This window comes from Camellia sinensis, chromosome 1, assembly GCF_055761805.1.
Source record: "Camellia sinensis isolate YWXY chromosome 1, ASM5576180v1, whole genome shotgun sequence".
Classification (NCBI taxonomy): domain Eukaryota; kingdom Viridiplantae; phylum Streptophyta; class Magnoliopsida; order Ericales; family Theaceae; genus Camellia; species Camellia sinensis.
Window position 1 is genome coordinate 164000811 of NC_138961.1, and position 15840 is coordinate 164016650.

Consider the following 15840-nt stretch of genomic DNA (forward strand, 5'->3'; position numbering starts at 1 on the left):
GTAAGTCCCTCTATCTATATTTCGTACTTTCAGTCTTTACTCTTCAAGTTTTTCAACTGTGTTCTTCATGTTCTTGCTTGGGGATGTTGGAATCACAACAGTCCCCCTCCCCTTTAGACTAATAATGATACACCCTAGAAAAAACTGGAATTGGGGGAGCATTTGGGGTTTCGGGCCCCTTGATTCCCCAAGCCTCAAAGCACAAACTCTGCACTTGGGATGAACAATTTGAATCTGGGTAGAACCGAGCTACATAGGCAACTTAGATCGATAAATAAAACTTCAGCCGAGCAAAAACTAGTTTGTGGCTTCTCGTTGAGGCCGCGACCGTGCTGGATATAGGGAGTCAGAACCAAACTAGGAAGGCCAAATCGGTCGGATAGTCGAGCGGAGATAGGGGCTAGATCAGCCACATATAACGTGGGATTTCGACCGAGCTAGGAGTTCCAATAGGAGCCGTGCAATTTATGCCGTGCTAACCTTTGGGCTTATCTTTTAACAATGCAGAACAAAATAGGACCGACCAGGCCCCTTCAGCATTACCACTGGTGGAGCTCTAAGTCCGAGCAAATAGAATTTTCCATCGAGATACAAATTAAACCACCAAATAAGTGAACCGAGATAGATGGGGAAGTACAGGTTCATGGTGAGCTCGCTCGGTGCACTAGCCGAGTTTCGTAGGGAGTACAACATTCTAGACGATGCCCATTTAGAGCTGGCCAAGAAGGGAGATACCCCATGAGGTGACCTAGATCGGTGCCCCTTCACTGTCGTATCCATCGTGGAAGGAGGGCTTCGCTTTCCGGTCCAACCCTTGATCTGCGAATTTTTAAGGCAAACAAGGCTTTGTCCGACCCAAGTCTCAAACAACACGTACAAGATAATAAACGGCGTGGTCGAGGTAAATCGGAGGCTCGGTCTCAATCTCTGTCTCGCCGAGATATTACATCAATACAACCTTAGCAAAAATAAGGATGGGTTTTGCTGGTACCTGAAGGTCAAGAAGGGCCGAGCAAAATTCATTGAGGGTAACCCTGATAAGAAAATAAACGACGATGATTTCTTGTGGGTGTCCGGTCGTTATGAGGACACCGAGGCGCCCATACCAGGCTGGTACATTAGGAGAGATTTTGGCAGCGCTGGTGAGTAGCTCGGCAAACCGCGTTACTTTCTTTTTGCATTGATTTTCTTCTTGCCGATCTAACACTAGTCCTCTTTTTTGCAGATTGCAAGCTCTTGGCCGACGACTACTCCCGAGCTAATCAAGAGGCCATCAGAGTTCTGCTGCGTTATCCCGCCGAGGAAAGGAAATCACCGAAGGTGCTCGATTTTGAACCGACCTACCATTACACAGCGCCACGCAAAAGCAGGGTGACTGACTTTCTTCGTGCGCCCTCCCCAGAACCATATCCAAATCTTCCACCAATCAGACTTGTTCCTCTTACTGCCGAGCAAGAAATGGCCAAAATTCGGGCAATCAAATCGATGATTACTAGTGAGCCCAGCAACTCCCAGCCACCAGAGGCATCTGGGGGGACTTCCTCCACTCCGGTTGCACAAGAGGAGGGGGTTGTGCTGGCTTTTGCCAGCGAACAAGCAGCTGGCCGGCCGAAGAAGCGGCCGAGAAAAGATCTAGCCGGACAACATCTGGTGGATGAGGACTCCACCAAGCAGGCTTCGACCGACCTGGGGTACCAGACCGAACAACCAATCGGCGGGCCATCCAAGAGCCCAAATGCCCCCCGGTCTAGTCGCCCGAATTCAAGTACAAAGGCCGAGCTGTCTCTGTGGCGGATTCTGTTTACGCAGACAAGGATTACTCCCTCGGTTTCAACATAACCAAGGGGTTGATCCTTCCCGCCAACATAAAGAAGCACGACGAGCTGTCCGACCTGAAGGTGCTTCGCCCGGCGGCTAAATCGATCGTTTTGGTAAGTTCTCCACTCTTTTCGTCAAGTTATTGCCCGGTTTTTGCTCGGTTTTCTAAATTCTTACAATCTTTCATTTGTTTTCAGGCCGCGCAAAAGGACTATTTAGCACACTATCGGATGATCGCAGTGTAGCAGAGTCTGTGGGATGCAATTATTGAAAACAAGGCCAAAACGACCGAAATAGCTAGGTTGAAGGCCGCACAAGAGGCGACCGAGGCCGAGCGCGATACGCTAAGCCAAAAGTTGGGCCGGGCTGAAGAGGATAAACAGCGAGCCGTGAAGTCGACGAAGGTTCGATACCTCGCCGAGCTGCGCAAACTTCACGATGCCTATAACGAGGAGAAGGATAAGGCGGTTGACGACGCCGAAGATTGGGGGTATGCCCAGGGTGAAAAAACTTATGAACGGCAGGTGCAGGCGACGAAGGACATCTTTTTCCAGTGCGGCTGGAAAGCTGCCATGGAAAAAGTTAGAAAAAGTTGGCCTTGGGCAAGACGCTGAGATGTTCCAGCATCCGCCCGCTGCCTATATTCCGGTCTATATGCAGGCGTATGCCACCGCCGCTCAAAAAAGGCTCATCGATGAGGCGAAGAATGCCGCTGAGGAAGAAGCCACTGCTACACAGCCTGCCGACCAAACCCCTCATGAAACTTCTGAGAGAGCCGAAGCTGGCGAGGCCGAGCAGGAAGTTGTTGCTGCGGAAGATGAGACCAAGGAGGGCTTAACCGAGCAGACAACGACAACTGCCGAGCAAATCGTTGAGATCAATCTTGACTGAAGACCCACTGTTTCTTGCCCTTGTTGCTTTTTAGTTTTCCCTCTTTTTTTTTTTGGATGTAACCGGGCTAGGCCCCACCTTTGTAATGTAATTTCCTTAATCAATGAGAATTTGAACCTTTTGCTCGTTGATCTTCTATTTCTGTTCGGTTGCGACATGCAAAATTTCTTCATTCAAATGTTCATGAATCACAACTGGTAGGTCGGCTATGCCAAGCCAAAATCAGAATTCCTCAACCTTTGGATGAAGTTGCCATCTCATTTTGCCGAGCTAAATTCAGCTCGGCTAAATAAATTGGCTCGGCCTTATAGATGCGCTAAAACACAAGTATCACCTTGGCCAAGCGAAATCAGCTCAGCGTTCAAAACATCAACACTTCACATGGCCGAGCTAAATCATCTCAGCCTTTAAGGGTTTTACAAACACCCAACATGTTATTTACGCTGATCAAAAATCACCTCGGCAGTTCTTTGCTTGATAATCCGCCAAGTCTTCTTTTCGGGCGGGCGAAAATCAGCTTGGCCCTAAAGGAGGTTGAGCAAATCGTTAACATTTCATTTTGCCGAGCGAAATCAGCCCGGCGTGTGGATTGGGCAAAACACCAATATTTCATTTAGCCGAGCAAAATCAGCTCGGCCTTTTGAGTTGGATAAAACGCAAACGCTTTTTTTGTCCGAGCAAAGTCAGCTTGGCTCTTGTAAGTTGGACAAGACACTAACATTTCGTTTGGCCGAGCAAAGTCAGCTCGGCTCTTAGCAGTTGGACAAAACACCAACATTTCGTTTGGTCGAGCAAAGTCAGCTCGGCCCTTATCAGTTGGACAAAACACCAACTGTTTGTGCGGTCTGTTTCTATAGGTCTCCTTGCCCCTGACAGCCTCAGAGGTCCAATATCCTTGTAATGTCTTTGTACAGGAAGGCACAATATAAAACAAAAAGTAGAGCTGTTTTTCGTTACAAAAAGCAGTGCTATCCTTACATCAAGTGCCAAAAGGCTAAAGGTCTAGAAAGCTAAGCAAGAAAAACAATTACATTTCAAAAGTAGAAAATCTTGAGGTTGGCAACATTCCATGGTCTTGGGATAGCTTTACCATCTAAGTCTTCCAGATGGTATGCCCCTTTGCCTGCTAGGCCAGTCACCTTGTATGGCCCCTCCCAATTTGCGCCGAGCTTTCCTTCGCCAGGGACCACCGTGTTGCCCATCACCTTCCTCAAGACCCAGTCCCTGATTTTGAACAGCCTGGGGTGCACAGCCTTGTTGTATTTCTTGAAGAGTTCCTGCTGATAGGCCGCTATGTGGATCAGAGCCCATTCTCTTCTTTCCTCGGCTAGGTCAAGCTCCAATGCGACTGCTTCACTGTTCAAATCTGGCTGGAAACTCTCAGACCGGATAGTTGGCATACCAATTTCCAGCAGGATAACAACTTCCATGCCATAGGCCAAGGTGAATGGTGTCTCTCCGGTCGATCGCCTTGGCGTAGTGTGGTATGCCCAGAGCACATTAGGGAGTTCTTCAGCCCACTTCCCTTTAGCTTTTTCAAGACGCTTCTTCAGCCCGTCTAGGATAGTCTTGTTGGAGGCCTCTACTTGCCCATTTGACTAAGGATAGGCCGCTGTTGAATTATAGAACTCAATCTTCAGCTCTTCACAAAATTCGCGAAAGAGTTTCCCATTGAACTGAGTACCATTATCTGAGATGAGGGCCTTCGGTATACCAAAGCGAGTGATAACATTTTGCCAAACAAACTTCTTCACATCTTTTTCCTTTATGGTTGCCAATGGCTTGGCCTCAACCCACTTGGTAAAGTAGTCGATAGCAGCGATGAAGAACTTGCGGTTGCCTGGGGCAGCTGGGAGTGGCCCCACAATATCCAGTCCCCAAAGCGCGAACGGCCAAGGACTTGTAAGGGGAAGCAACTCTCTGGCTGGCTGGTGGATTTGGTGAGCGAATTTCTGACACTTTTCACACCGGCAAACGTATTTCTGCGCGTCTACCTGCATGCATGGCCACCAGTAACCTTAGAAGATTGCTCGGTAAGCCAAAGATCTGCCCCCTGTATGGCTTCCGCAGATGCCCTCATGAATCTCATACAGGAAAGCTTTCCACTTTGGCGGGATGGACACACTTTAGGAGCGGCCCGGTAAAAGACTTCTTGTACAAGGCTCCGGACAGAGAGAGCCAAAACCGCTCTAACTTAGCCCGGATTTTGTTGGTTGCCTTCTTTTCTTCGGGCAGAACTCTATCTTTCAGGAAGGTGATGATGGGGTCCATCCAGGAAGGTCCCAAGTCGGTGCAGAGTACCTTGGGCACTTCTGGCTCCTCAATGCTTGGCCGAGGCAAGAATTCTATCATCAAGGGATTAGAGAAGGCTGATTGCGTAGATGCAAGGCCGGCCAGTTCGTTTGCTGCGTTGTTTTCTTCACGGTTGATTTGCTCCACTCGTATAGCGGCGAACTTCTTGATCTCTGTGCGCACCAGCGCCTAATACTTGGCCATTCTTTCATCCCTGGCCTTATACTCCCCGGAGACCTGATTGACTACCAGTTTGGAGTCGCTGAACACCATGAGAGCCGACGCTTTCATCTTCAATGCACTCCTCAGTCCGGCGAGGAGGGCTTCATACTCTGCCTCATTATTGGACGCAGAGAAGCCGAGCGTAATTGCTTGTTCAATGACCAGCCCGTCTGGGGAAGTCAACACGATACCCAGCCCGGCGCCATGCCTGTTGGATGCCCCGTCAATGAAGAGCTTCCACATCTCGCCAATGAACAACTTTCAGCAGTCAGAGGGGTTTTATGAGCTTCTCAACTCCAAGGCTCTGGTTGGCTCATTCTGGTCTCTTTCCTTGCCTTGGCTGGGTTCACACCCCGATGAGTTATCCAAGTTCTCAAGTTCGGCTGCCATTTGCTCTTCTTCCACTTGCAAGCCAACATTCGTCGCCATTGCCAGAACCACGGGCTGTGCCAAATCCGCTCTAGCCAAATCAACCGGGCAAACCGGATGCATTCCAGGGGCAAATTCCGCCACAAAGTCTGCAAGGGCTTGAGCCTCGATTGCGGTGCGCGGTCGGAACTTGATGTCGTACTGCCGCAATTCCACGGCCTATTTCAAGATTCTCCCAATAAAGTCTGCCTTTCAAAGAGCACCTTAAGTGGAAACTCGGTTAGCACAACTATTACATGGGCATGAAAATAGTGCGCCAGCTTTTTCGAAGCCATTATCAGGGCCAGCGCTAATTTTTCCAGCGGAAGATATCTCGTCTCAGCCGGGAGTAGAGTCTTGCTTACATAGAAGATGGACAGGTGCTGGATGCCTTCAGCACGAACTAGGACGGCGCTCACCACATGTTGAGAGACCGCCAAGTAGAGATATAGTTCTTCACCCGATTTTGGCGTGACCAAGATTGGGGCTGAGGAAAGGTACATTTTTAGATTCGCTAGTGCACGGTCACATTCGTTATCCCAGAAAAACTTGACCTTCAAAGTTTTGAAGAAGGTCCTGCAACGATCTGAAGACCGGCTGATAAATCTGTTCAGCGCGGTTGCCATCCCGGCAAGATGTTGCACGTCCTTTGTGGAGTTTGGGCGCTCCAGCTCCTGTACAGCCTTGATTTGGAATGGGTCAGCTTCAATCCCTCGGTTTGTGACCAGAATACCCAGAAACTTTCCGGTGCCGACTCCGAAGGCGCATTTGGAGGCATTCAAACGAAGCTTATGGTGTTTAAGTATGGCAAACATCTCTGCTAGGTCGGCGAGGTGTTGAGACTTCTCCTTACTCTTTACCACCATATCGTCAATGTAGGCCTCCATGGTGCGGCCCAACAGTGGAGCGAACATCTTTGTCACCATCCTTTGAAAAGTTGCACCGGCGTTTTTCAGTCCGAACGGCATGACTTTATAGCAATACAAGCCCCTGGGAGTAGTGAACGATGTGATCTCTCGGTCCATTTCGTACATGGCTATCTGGTGGTAGCCGCGATATGTATCCAGGAAGCTAAACCACTGATGGCCAACGGTCAAGTCCACCAGCTAGTCGATTCGAGGAATGGGGAAGCTATTTTTTGGACATGCACGGTCGACCGCCTTGTAGTCAGCGCAGACTCGCCACTTGCCATTCTTTTTCGGAACAACTACCGTGTTGGATATCCATCAAGGGTATTGCACTTCTTCTATTGCCCCTGCTTCCAACAAATTTTTGACCTCTTCTGCCACCACCTCGGCATGGTGCAGAGCCGAGTGGCGAGTCCTCTGAATGACCGGCCGCGCATTAGGGAAGACATTCAACTGGTGGCAAATAAAGCTAGGGTCGACGCCAGGCATGTCGTAAGGGGTCTACGCAAAAGCCTTCAAATTGGAAACCAAGAAGTTGACATAATTTAACCGCTCGGCGCTAGACAAAGATGATCCCAAGAGGAAGAACTTAGTTGGGTCGTTCTCGTTGATGTGCACTTCCATCAAATCCTCGACCGATTTTTTCTCGGCCTTTCTTCCTACGTCTTCAAGGACCTCTTTTCCCTCGGGTCCCTCAATCATTTGGACAAACCCTTTGGCTGCTCGGCTGCCATTTACCGCAACGAAGCATTGTTTTGCCATCACCTGGTCTCCCCAAACTCCCTTTATTTGTCCACTTGGCGCCGGGAAACACAAAACCTGATGGTAAGTCGACGCTACCGCTTGCATGGCGTGCAACCAGCCCCTGCCCAAAATTAAGTTGTAGGTGGATGGGACTTTGAGCACTCAGAACTTTACTTGCTTTGTGACTGAACCCGCTTTGACCGGCAATATTATCTTCCCTACCGGCCATTCTGGCTGAGAGGTGAAGCCAACCAAAGGGGACGTCGCAGGGGCCAAGTCCTTGTCCTCCAACTTCATTTGTTTGAACGCGTCATAATACATAATTTCGACCAAACTCCCATGGTCGATCAAGATTCTCTTAATGTCAAAGTCTTTTACGCGAAGAGTTACCACTAGGGCATCATTGTGGGGCATCTGGATCCGTTCCAAGTCCCTGCTCGAAAAGGTAAGGATGTCCTTCTCCTCGGTCTTCCCTTTCTTCACAGCGGGCTGAACGAAGAGCATTTCCCCCATGTGCTCAGCTTTCTTAATCATCTCTCTGAGCTTGCAGACCCTTGCTGGTTCAATGATGCCATAGATGACGTTGATTATGCCTTGGGGTGCTGCCTCTAGGGCGGCTAGGTCGTTTGGCTCGGTTTGCCCCAATGGTGCGACTTTCATACCCCCATCTACGTATTGGTCAAGATGTCCCGCGGACACTAGCTCCTCCAAATGTTGTTTGAGCGGCAAGCAATCCTCCGTTCGGTGTCCCCGTTCCTCATGGAAGGTGCAGCGATATCTTGAATTGAAACCTCTTTGTGCATTCCCCAACTTGGCCGGCCAGCGGACAAAAGGCTCGCCTCGAATCTCACTGAAGATACGGTAGATAGGGATTTTAAAGACCGTGGTGATTCCAGTCCGCGCCTTCAATTTTCTCTTGGCATCATCATCTGCATCACGCGGAGCGTCAGTTTGGTCGTTTATGCGACCTTTGTTTCTATTATCGCGGTTTGGGCCACGACGTTGATCTTTTGACCAGTCGTTTGGGCGTTATCCTCCTGCCCGACCGAGTAAACCTTCCCCGTCACCCTTCTGTCGCCCGCGATCGGATTAACCTTCTTGGTCGCGGATGCGGCATCATCCTCCACACGAATGTGTTCATTGATCCGTTGCATCAAGGACTCCATGGTTGTGGGTTGGTGCATTGTGAGTGAATCTCGCAACCTATGTCCGACTGGGAGATCCCGCTTGTATTGAGTGATCGCCAGATTGGTAGGGCAGTCGAGGATCTCGTTGTAAGTTTCCTAGTACCTTGCATTGTATGCCTTCAACGAACCTCCAGATTCCATCTTGACGCCCAGGAGATGGTCGACCTCCTTCGGTGTTCGAGTGTTGGTTTTGAATCTGGTGACAAAGGCTTCCGCTAGTTGCTGCCACCCCTCGATACTCCCCTCTGGAAGCCTTTCAAACCATTTCAGGCCCAGTTCTCCCAAGCTTGCTGGAAATATGAGGCACATCAAGGCGTCATTGCGCCGGTGGCCAGCCATTACTTGTCGGTAATGACTCACGTGTATGTACGGATCCGTCTTACCGTCGTACAAGGTGAACTTAGGCTGGTGGAATTTGGCAGGAAGCGGTGTACTCTCGATTTCTGGAGACAGCGGCGTGGCTGTAAGTCTCGCCAGCTCTTTGTCCACTAGTGCAGGAGCCATCACCCTGGGTGATGGCATTGCCCCTTCTTCGCTACAACGAACTTGGGTGCCCAACCTTTGCAATGCCGGCACTCTCTGAGCCTCTCGACGGTGCGCCCTCTCCTCCAACACATCCCTCAGGTCTCTGGAACAGGTGGAGAAAGAGTATCGCGACGTCGACGAGGGACGCGAGGGGTGGTAGGTGCTGTCGTGAGTGAGGGACTTGCCCGCCCTTGGGTTAGAATCCCCAACCTCATAGTTTCTGGTGATAGAGAGAGAGTGCGTCCTTTCCTGGCGGCGACTGCTAGAACGAGGAGACGGGGTGCGCTCACTGAGGTTGCCCTCTCCAGCAACACCCTTCCTCTTTATCTGGCGTTTCAGCATCTCCATCTCTGCCGCCATCCTGCGAATGAGGGCGTCCTGGTCTTTGAGTTTGTGCTCCAGGCGCTGCGCACGGGACTCCCCTCTCCGTCGATGGCCCTCTGGACTTTGCGAGCGATCAGTACTCCTTCTGTGTTTGTCTCGCGCACCTCTCGAAGTGGTCTTTAGACCCGCCATGGCTAGAACATTTGGGGGGCCTTCTCTCCGTTAGACAGACTCTGGTGTGATACCATCAACGATGGACAGTGGAGTTTCGTCGTTGTTGGCCATGGAAACGGTCAAAGAAGCTTGAAGAGCAAGGTTTGAGTATCAAAGACTTCCCACAGATGGCGCCAATTGTACGGGGGGCGAAATATCCTCTACTTTCCGTACTCCTTGGATTCAAGCTTCACGTGACGGCCTCTAACCTGGCAACACAGAAACGGTGAGCTGCCCGGCGGTGGGTTGCCGAATAGACCCTCCGACGATCAAATCAGATCACTTGAGGAAGAAGAAGGCTGTTAGAGAGAGAGAGTGTGTGTTTCAGATGGCATCAATTGCTTACCTCTAACGTTCATCTTCCCTTCTTTTTTGTAGGTTGGCCATGCAGCCTCAGGATTGTGTGCGCACTGCCTCTGCTGTCCTTCCCTGGACAGGTGGCAGTGCTCGCCTCCCACCACCTTACACTTGTAAAGACCAAATCCTCCACCTAGTACATGCAAAAATGCCAAGCGGTATTGACGCATGCCTGGAGCAGATTTCCTCTCCCTCATGCCATTGGCTCAAGTGGCACACCTGACTGGCATACCAAAACCGGCCTATTCCTTTGAGAAATCACAACCACAGAGAACACGACCGAGCTTCCGAGCTATCCGGTCAGGCGCACGTCGACCATCATCCTAGTCCAAACTCTCCGGGTTAACTGAAGGTAAAGCGTGCTGGTCCTCTTCTCGGCTTAGACTCATTCCGGACTGTCATTTGCTCGGTTTGTGCCGTGCTAACGCGCGCCTATCGCCGAACGTTTAGCAGTCATAGCTCGGCTAGGTCTTAGACCATGCCTGGTCAGCTAACCTACCTCGGCCGTGTACAACAGGCCGGAGGGCCGCGCTAATTGAGAAGATAGCTCGGCACTGAGAGGTTTGCCACACCCGCGTTACCGTAGCTCGGCCGTACTGTCCGGTGCAAATCTCCCATTTCAATTTTCTATTCTTTTTTTTCTTTTTTTTAATAGGGGTTGCATGAATTCCAATCTGAGAGCAGTGAATGGAGGTATGTAATTAATGGTGTGTTTGGTAACGTTTACGTTTTCAGTTTATATTTACAAAAATTTTATAAATTGATTTTTGTTTATTTTTTGAAAAACATAAACTACAAACGCGTTTGGTAATTGACAAAATGTTTAAAAAAATTTAAAAATATAAAAAAAAATGAGAAATGGTAAGTGGTGGCAAGTGGCGACGGAAGACGGTGGTGGAAAGCGGTGACGGTGGGTTGTGGGTAGCTGGTGGTGGTGGGTGGTGGTGGTGGGTGGGTGGGTGATGACGGCGGGTGGTGGGTGGTAGCGAGTGAGTGGTGGTGGTAGTGGTGGTGCCAGGTGGTGGGTGGTGGTTCTAGGTGGGTGGCGGATGGTAGGTGGTGGTGGTGGTGGTGGTGGGTGGGTGAGTGACGGTGGTGGGTGGTGGGTGGTAGCGAGTGGGTGGTGGTGGCGGGTGGTGGGTGGTGGTGGCAGGTGGGTGGCGAATGGCGGGTGATGGTGGGTGGTGGAGGGTGGGTGGTGATGGTGGATAGGTGGGTGACGGTGGCGGGTGGTAGCGAGTGGATGGTGGTGGTGGTGGTAGCGGGTGGTGGGTGGTGGGTGGTGGTGGCAAATAGGTGATGGATGGCGGGTGGTTGTGGGTAGTGACGGGTAGGTGGCGGGTAGTGGTGGATGGGTGGGTGACGGTGGCGGGTAGTAGGTGGTAGCGAGTGGTGGGTGGTGGCGGGTGAGTGGTAGGTGATGGTGGTGGTGGTGGTGGTGCTTGGGTGGGTGGGTGGTTGGGTGACGGTGGGGGGTGGTAGGTGATAGCGAGTGGGCGGTGGCGGTGGCGGTGGTGGTAGTTGGTGGGTGGTGGTGACGGGTGGGTGGTAGGTGATGGTGATGGGTGGTGGTGGTTGTGGTGGCAGGTGGGTGGCGGGTGGGTGATAGTGATGGGTGGTGGTGGTGGTAGTGGGTGGTGGGTGGTAGTGGCGGGTGGATGGTGGTGATGGGTGGGTGGTGGTGGCAGGTGGGTGGTGAGTGGTGGTGGCAAGTAGGTGGCGGGTGGTGGCGGCGGGCACTGGATGGTAGTGGCGGGTGGTGGGTGGTAATGGGTGGATGGTAGGTGGGTGGTGGAGGTGGTGAGTGGTGGGTGGTGGTGGCGAGTGGTGGTAGCAGGTGGGTGGTGAGTGGTGGTGGCAAGTGGTAGTGGGTGGTGGTCGCGGAAGACGGTGGTGGAAAATTGTAGCGGATGGTGGATAGTGTTTGATGGTAAAAAAAAAAAAAAATTGAAAACTCAAAATGGAAACACATTTTTTGTGTTTTTATTTTTTAGCCAAATTTATAGACTGAGGCCACTGATTTATAAATCAAAAATTTTACCAAACAAGTTTTTATTTGAATTTTTAAAATTCTTATAAATATAAACTGAAAACTGGAAACGAAAGTGTTACCAAACGCACCTAGGCGTTCAACTTTTAAACTTTTTTCATTTATTTGTTTTGATTTTCTATTTTATTTTGCTTTAGGGGTGGTATGAATTGCAATATGAGAACAGTGAATAGAAGTATGTGATTAAGTGATAAACTTTTAATAATTTTTATATTATTTTGTTTTAATTTTTCATTCAATTCTTTTTAAGGGTAGTATGAGATATAATATGAGAGCACTAAATGGAGGTATTCAACTTTTAAATTTTATTTATTTATTTAGATTTTCTATTCAATTTTATTTTTTTTAATGTATTTTTAAGAGTCTTGTGAGCTCCAAAACTTCAAACTATTTCTCTTTTTTTTATATATTTTCAAATAATTAAAAAAATTTCTATTCGTTAATCAACTTTAAAAAAAAAACTTAATTAGATCTCGTTTGACAACTACGTGTTTTAGTCAAAAAGTCATTATAAGTTATCATATCACTTTCTTTATTTTTTTTACATATCTTTCTAAAAAAATTTAAAATGTTACTAAAATAAGTTATTCCCAAACGAGACCTATCTTTTAAATTTAAATTTTAAAATTCAAATATTCCACTAATATGGAAAACTATTGACGTATGCATTTATTTGTGTCACTGTCAACCTTTTAAAGTAATGCCAATAAAATATATAAAGTAAAATAAAAAAAATATAAAATCTTGAAAATCCCAAACAATCTAATGCAACATGTATTTTAAAAGAGGCACAGAGATTTTTCGTTTCAAAGACTATGTCCTCGTTTCGCATAAGGTTACGAGGTTAAAATAATCATAAAAAAATAAAATAAATTAAAAAATTAATAAAATAAAATATCATATTTAAATCATAATTTGGGTAAGTAAGTCATAAAATAAAGACAATAAAAATTTACAAGTTTACAAAGGATATAACCGAGGCACGCCCAACAACAAATAAAAAACAAAAATAACCAGCATAAACTACCACGGCACCTCCTAAGAAAAGGGGAGTAACAAGAAACTGAAAACACAATAACCCAACTCTGCCCATATATCATTTTTGTCTTCAAGTATCCCCTACCATCAGAGATAATAGATGGGAACTTGAGTTAGATATATGGGCAGAGATTTACATAAAAACACCACAAATCTAATAAACATAACAGACACACTAACAAAGCAACAATCCTCAAGCCGAGACAAAGATGATAATCAACCCTACACACCCCCAATCTCTACTACAGATAAAACATGGAATCCAATAAGCATTCCACTCCTCAAAGCCGTGACATCCAAGCATTCCACTCGAATGCATTAATCTAAATTTCTTAATTTTTTTTTATTTATAAAAATACTAGAAATCTCAAATATTTTACCAAATATTCTACCAAATGTCTCACATGGGTTTCTAACATAACTATTTTTTAAAAATTTGCAAACATTAAGAAATACACGTAACTATTAGTCCATCTAATCATATGTAATATTTTGAAATTTTGAATATCTCAATATAGAAAGCAATAAATAAATAAAACTAAAAATGAAAATTTCGAGTATAACTTTAGTCTTATATAAAATCAAATTTAAAAATACTGACCTCAAAATTTTATATTTTTATTTTTGAAAATTAAACAAAACATGTGGTGTCTAAAGAATTAAGAATTCTTTAGGCGTCAAAATATTTATAACACATCTATTAATTAAAAAAGAAATTCCCATGGCACATGTAAACATAAATTAAAAAAAGTACATGTGTTGGTCTGTTTGGTAACGTTTATATTTTCAGTTTATATTTACAAAAATTTTATAAACTTGTTTTTGTTTATTTTAGAAAAAAATAAACTACAAACGCGTTTGGTAATTGACAAAATATTTTAAAAAATTTAAAAATATAAAAAAGAATGAGAAATGACAAGTGGTGGCAAGTGGCGGCGGAAGACAGTGGTGGAATAATGGTGCTAGTGGGTGGTGGGTAGCGGGTAGTGGTGGTGGGTGAGTGGGTGGGTGGGTGGGTGACGGTGGCGGATGACGGGTGGTAGTGGTGGGTGGGTGGGTAACAGTAGCGGGTGGCGGGTGGTAGGTGGTGGTGGGTGGCGGATGGCGAGTGGTGGTGGTGGTGGTGGTGGTGGTGGTGGGTGGTGCCGAGTGGGTGGTGATGGTGGTGGTGGTGGTGAGTGGTGGTGACGGGTGGGTGACGGATGGCCGGTGGTGGCGGGTGGGTGGCGGGTGGTGACGGTGGGTGGGTGGGTGGCGGTGGCAGGTGGTAGCGAGTGAGTGGTGGTGGTGGTGGGGGGTGGGTAGCAGGTGGTTGGTGGTGGTGGTGGTGGGTGGCTGGTGGTGACGGGTGGTGGATGGTGGTGGCAGGTGGATGGCGAGTGGTGGTGGTGGGTAGGTGGTGGGTGATAGTGGTAGGCGGTGGATGGTAGTGGCAGGTGGTGGGTGGTGGCGAGTGGATGGCAGATGGGTGGTGGGTGGTGGTGGTGGTGGCAGTGGCGGTGGCGGTGAGTGAGTGGTGGCTGGTGGCAAATGGGTGGTGAGTGGTGGTAGCAGGTGGTAGTGGTGGGGGATGGATGGTGGCAGTGGTAGAAAATGGTGGCGGGTGATGGTGGCTAGTGTTGGGTGGTAAAAAAAAAGAAAAACTCAAAACGGAAACACATTTTTTGAGTTTACATTTTTTTGCCAAATTTATAAACTGAGACCACTGATTTATAAATCAAAAATTTATCAAACAAATTTTTATTTGAGTTTTTAAAATTTTTGTAAATATAAACAGAAAATTGAAAACGAAAGTGTTACCAAACGGATTTTTATTTGAGTATTTTAAATTTTTGTAAATATAAATAGAAAATTAAAAACGTAAGTGTTACCAACAACACCGTTGTGTTTAAAAATATGTATGCTGTTAATGGTATATTTCAACCATATCTAAGTTATCTATTTCTTTGGAAAAAAAAGAAAAGAAATGATGTATTACACTAACAGTCCCTATAGTTTGTGACTTGTGTCACTTTAGTCACTAACTTTTCAATTGTAATACATTTTACTCTGAATTTTAAATCTTATTCTAAATAGGACAATCGAAGATACTATTACTTAATTTTAAGGGAAAAATCATCAATATGATAAATATAAACTAATTTGATAAAAATAAATATCAAAAAAATATGTTAAAATTTTTAAAAATTATTTCTACCTATCAAAGATAAAATTATGTAAAATCGATAAATCTTTTAGTCATTTTTTTTTACCAAATTAATTTTTATTATGTGTTTGGATGATGATCATGTAATGGTTGGTTATTAAGATTTTAATGTGTAATCGATATATTTATGCCTCGTTTGGCAAGTGACTTTTTTAACCAAAAAGTCAAAAAGTCACTAAAAAAATCAAAAAGTCAATAATCCATACCAAAAAGTCAAATATTTCTTTTTTCTTTCTACTTTTTGCACATCTTTTAGTAAAAAGTCATCCCAAACATACTAGTAGTTTGTTTTACATCACATTTTAGCCAAAAATTCAAAAAGTTACTAAAAAAGTATGTTCCCAAACGAGGCCTTAATATATGAAATGTTTTTAGTTTTGAATTTTTTGATTTAATGGATTGGTTTAATAATGATATCAAAGTTGTCGCAATATTTGACTTTTTAAAAAATAAAAACTAATTTAATGAAAATAAAAATAACCACCCATTACATGATCATCATTCAATCACATAATAAAAATTAATTTGGTAACAAAATAAATAAATAAACATCTAAAAGATATATCGATTTTACATAATTTTATCTTTAGTGGGTAGAAATTATTTTTAAAAATTCAAAAATATTTTTTTAAAATTTGTTTTTATTAAATTAGTTTA

At 46.0% G+C, this 15840-nt stretch overlaps 2 protein-coding genes across 2 annotated transcripts; both read right to left on the minus strand.

Moving 5' to 3' along the window:
- Positions 1-3743: 3743 nt before the first annotated feature.
- On the minus strand, positions 3744-4139 carry LOC145820569 (uncharacterized). The gene has a single exon (XM_082916659.1). It carries the CDS (start codon positions 4137-4139, stop codon positions 3744-3746), a length of 396 nt encoding a protein of 131 aa, XP_082772785.1.
- Positions 4140-7445: 3306 nt separating this feature from the next.
- LOC145820572 (uncharacterized) lies at positions 7446-9355 on the minus strand. Its single transcript, XM_082916664.1, has 2 exons — positions 8574-9355; positions 7446-8133 (listed from the first exon to the last, which is right to left on the minus strand). Exons 1-2 carry the CDS (start codon positions 9353-9355, stop codon positions 7446-7448), a joined length of 1470 nt encoding a protein of 489 aa, XP_082772790.1.
- Positions 9356-15840: the final 6485 nt, after the last annotated feature.